Raw genomic sequence first — 4,352 nt, forward strand, 5'->3', positions numbered from 1 at the left:
TAGCGTCTGAGCAGTCGTTTCTGCGCAATCGCAGTGCCAATGTTTTTAGTACGGCTTCCATGTTTTTTTTCTGGAAAAAAATATGCCATACCTAAAAATTTCACAATCGAAAGAGGTTATGGTCTTACAGAACCTCCGCAAAGTCCTAAAATCTGCATTGCCAACTTTCACCGCCATCTTGGAAAATGGCCGCCATTTTATATTCGCTTATAATTCAAAAATTATTTACCCAAACTCAACATATGAGGTGTCATCCTTCTTCAAATTGTCTTATCCTTCTTTATAGGCTCTTAAAAGGTCGATTTTATCAAAAGGTCAAAGGTCACGAGCTAAAAAAGTTAAAATATCTTAAAATTATAACGAAAAACGGTATATTTCTTACCGTAGCCCTGTTGCTCTGGAGAAGGTCAAAGTTTAATTGGATTAAATTGATTAAGTATTTATTTTAATATTAAATAATAACTGATACCCCACTCTTCGTTTTCTAATAAAAAAACGTCCTTGGTTTAACGCCAATTTCGAATGAAAAATGTTCTGAGGCGAATTCTAAGTCAAAATGTTGCGCTTTGTTCGAAAACAATTGTTTCAAGACTGCCCGACTTGACATTGAACCACCAGGGGGCATTCTAGGTCGTTACGACCACAGCACATGCAGTTTCAAAGCGAACGGTATGAAAGATATTTTAGGATTTTATTAATTAAATATATATTTCATGAGCTACAAAAAAGGTCCTATGCAATTAAGCCATACGAGCCATCGTTTTCGCTCAATATCAGTTTGAACATTTGATTTAAAACGCGTCTTCGGATGAATACGGGTTATTTTGGCCTTGTATGGGGTTCCCATTACAGAAATTTCCATTAACGAATATCGTTATAAATGTTTTACAAAATCTATACATAGAAAGAAATCGGTAAACCTAAATCTTTTACCACCTACAGAAAATGCAGCTAAAGAGCACTTATTTCGAGTGTATTATCAAGTTCAGAAGTGGTTAGGTAATTAATTAAATCCTACAGTTTGGGGATGGATAAATAAAGATAATCTATTACGACCAAAAACAACTTCGCAACCGCCGGCTCCAGAATGTCTTTTGAACATGATTTTTTTAACAGGTTAAAAGGATGCGGACCATTATGTGGTTGTCGAAAGCTCGGACTTCACTGTTCATCAGTTTGCGGTAGCTGTCACGGGCAATCATGCCAAAATTGTGAACCAATAGAAATAGATTCAAAGGAAAAAAAAAGAAAAGAGCGACAAGGAAATAGATAATCCAGCAGAAAATGAAATCGAAGAACAAGAAGAAAATGAAAACGAAGAAGAAAATGAAATCGAAGAGCAAGAAGAAAATGAAAACGAAGAAGAAAATGAAATCGAAGAACAAGAAGAAAATGAAATCGAATAACAAGAAGAAAATGAAATTGAAGAACAAGAAGAAAATGAAATTGAAGAACAAGAAGAAAATGAAATTGAAGAACAAGAAGAAAATGAAATTGAAGAACAAGAAGAAAATTAAATTGAAGAACAAGAAGAAAATTAAATTGAAGAACAAGAAGAAAATGAAAACGAAGAACAAGAAGAAAATGAAAACGAAGAACAAGAAGAAAATTAAATTGAAGAACAAGAAGAAAATGAAAACGAAGAACAAGAAGAAAATGAAATTGAAGAACAAGAAGAAAATGAAATTGAAGAACAAGAAGAAAATGAAAACGAAGAACAAGAAGAAAATGAAATTGAAGAACAAGAAGAAAATGAAAACGAAGAACAAGAAGAAAATGAAATCGAAGAACAAGAAGAAAATGAAATCGAATAAGAAGAAATTGAAATCGAAGAACAAGAAGAAAATGAAATTGAAGAACAAGAAGAAAATTAAATTGAAGAACAACAAGAAAATGAAAACGAAGAACAAGAAGAAAATTAAATTGAAGAACAAGAAGAAAATTAAAACGAAGAACAAGAAGAAAATGAAATCGAAGAACAAGAAGAAAATGAAATCGAAGAATAAGAAGAAAATGAAATCGAAGAATAAGAAGAAATTGAAATCGAAGAACAAGAAGAAAATGAAATCGAAGAACAAGAAGAAAATGAAATTGAAGAACAAGAAGAAAATGAAATTGAAGAACAAGAAGAAAATGAAATTGAAGAACAAGAAGAAAATGAAATTGAAGAACAAGAATAAAATGAAAACGAAGAACAAGAAGCTCAAAGCGAAGAATAATAAGTTTAAAAAACGATAAATTTTTAGAACATTAATTTATCATATCTATTTATTTGTTTTTTATTTACTTTTTAATTTATGTATTTATTAATATGGTAAAAATAAACCTATGCATTAAAATATAGAAAGATAAAAAAAACGAACCCTCTTGCATAGTAAAATTTAAAAATGTTTTATTAAAAGACAAGACTAGTTTCACTGCCGTTCGGTCGCATCATCAGGTGCGATGTGTGTTACGTCTTTTCCCTGTAAGAAAAGTTTCGAGCCGTAGAGAATAAATCAAGTGCTGGTTAAAATAAGAACATCATACTTTATTTTACTTTACTCGATAAGTAGCGTTTACATACATTGATGAAGGTTTAAAAGACAACTGAGATAATTTACATTTTTGATGTTTTTATATACAAAATTAATTAACCTTTAAACTGATTAATATTTTCTTTTTATGTTCGTTCTTTTTAGGTTGATAAAACATTATTTTTCTTTTTTATTGGTGAAACAACCTTTTCTTTTAGTTTCTTTATTTTGTTTACTTAAGTCACAACATTCTCCGCCCGATGAAAAGGTGAAATTTTCATCCATCGTTGATTTCCAGGTTATAGAGATTCTGCACGGTTCTCTTTATTACCACTCCACTAGGCAGACGCACAAAGTAGCCTCGTATCTTTCCGTCTCGACCAAGAAGCACCCGAGTGATCCGACCAATTCGCCACACTTGCCGTGGTAGTTTAATAGAGTCATCTATGAGGACAACATCGTTGACCTTGAATGAAACCGGATCGGAAACTGGTCTGCTACTATGTGCTGAACGAAGCTCTAATAGATAATGATGTCGCCAGCGATTCCAGAACTGATTGATAATGACTTGTCGATGACGGAGCCTTTTAGACAGTTGATTTTTGTTGGCATCTGGCTTGGTACTCCTGAATTCTTGATCTGGAATTGTCGTAGCTCGTTGACCAATAAGAAAATGAGAAGGCGTCAATAGTTGTAGCTCGTTTGGATCAATCTCGTTACACGTCAATGGTCTGGAGTTGACTACAGCTTCGACTTCGGTTAAACTTGTCATAAGTTTTTCATAAGAGAGTGAATTTTTCCCAAGCGTCCTCTTTAAGCAGGTCTTTACAGAACGGACAAGTCGTTCCCCAAAAATCCCCCACCAAGGGGATCGCTCCACAATGAATTTCCAAAGAATACCTTGGTGACCCAAATATTCTTGAAACGGCTTGCCTTCAATGTACTTATACAGCTTCTTCAAATCTCGGTCGGCTCTTTTGAAGGACTTGGCGTTATCCGAATATATCGTCGAGCAGATCCCTCTTCGAGCTACGAATCTTCGGAAGGCCATCATGAACTTGTCAGCGCTCAGATCGGTTACCAGCTCTAAATGGACGCCTCTCGTAACTCCACAGGTAAATAGTGCTATGTAGACCTTTGTATGACTCCCAGCTTCTCGAGTGTAAAGGGGGCCGGCAAAGTCTATTCCAGTGACGGTTAATGGAGGCGACTCTTTAACTCTATCCAATGGCAAGGGTGCAGCAACTTGATTTCCAGCTTTGACCTTGAATCGGCGACAGACCATGCATTGTGCGATCGTTTTCTTCACCATTTGTCGGGCTTTCATAATCCAAACGCTTTCTCGTAATTGGGTCAAGGTACTATTAAACCCCCGTGCATAACAATGCAGTGACTTTCTCGTACTAACAACTCGGACCCCTTGTATTTCGAAGGTAAAAGAAATGGGTGTTTAACGTGGTATTCGAAATTCGAGTTATGAAGTCGTCCACCAACTCGCATTACGCCACCTTGTAGAAACAGGGCCGTAGCTAGAAAAAATGGCGCCAGGGGCGAGCTGCAATTTTGGCGCCCCCTAATATAATAATATGGACTAAATTTGGCGCCCCTATACCCTATCGCGCGCACGGCGGCCGGGGCGGCCGCCCCGGCCGCCCAGCCCTAGCTACGGTCCTGTGTAGAAACGGGCCAAATTGACTGATCTTCGAATTCTTAGGAAGTGGCTGGTTTTCTTTTAGTCTCTGCATTTCTTCCGGGAATGACTGCTCTTGTACTTGACGTATCCACAGTTTTCGTGCGTTGTCGACTTCGGAGGCGTTTAATGGGCCATTGGTTTTG

At 36.3% G+C, this 4,352-nt stretch overlaps 1 protein-coding gene across 1 annotated transcript; it reads right to left on the bottom strand.

Annotated features, from left to right (window-relative positions):
- Positions 1-2,793: 2,793 nt before the first annotated feature.
- On the bottom strand, positions 2,794-3,843 carry LOC149921900 (uncharacterized). The gene has a single exon (XM_090162184.1). It carries the CDS (start codon positions 3,841-3,843, stop codon positions 2,794-2,796), a length of 1,050 nt encoding a protein of 349 aa, XP_090018310.1.
- Positions 3,844-4,352: the final 509 nt, after the last annotated feature.

This window comes from Leiobunum rupestre, chromosome 11 (genome assembly GCF_980474605.1).
Source record: "Leiobunum rupestre chromosome 11, qqLeiRupe1.1.hap1, whole genome shotgun sequence".
NCBI classification, from domain to species: domain Eukaryota; kingdom Metazoa; phylum Arthropoda; class Arachnida; order Opiliones; family Sclerosomatidae; genus Leiobunum; species Leiobunum rupestre.

Bases quoted from the DNA above. Each gene is read 5' to 3' on its own strand.
- LOC149921900 (XM_090162184.1), bottom strand. From the start codon at position 3,843: ATGAAAGCCCGACAAATGGTGAAGAAAACGATCGCACAATGCATGGTC.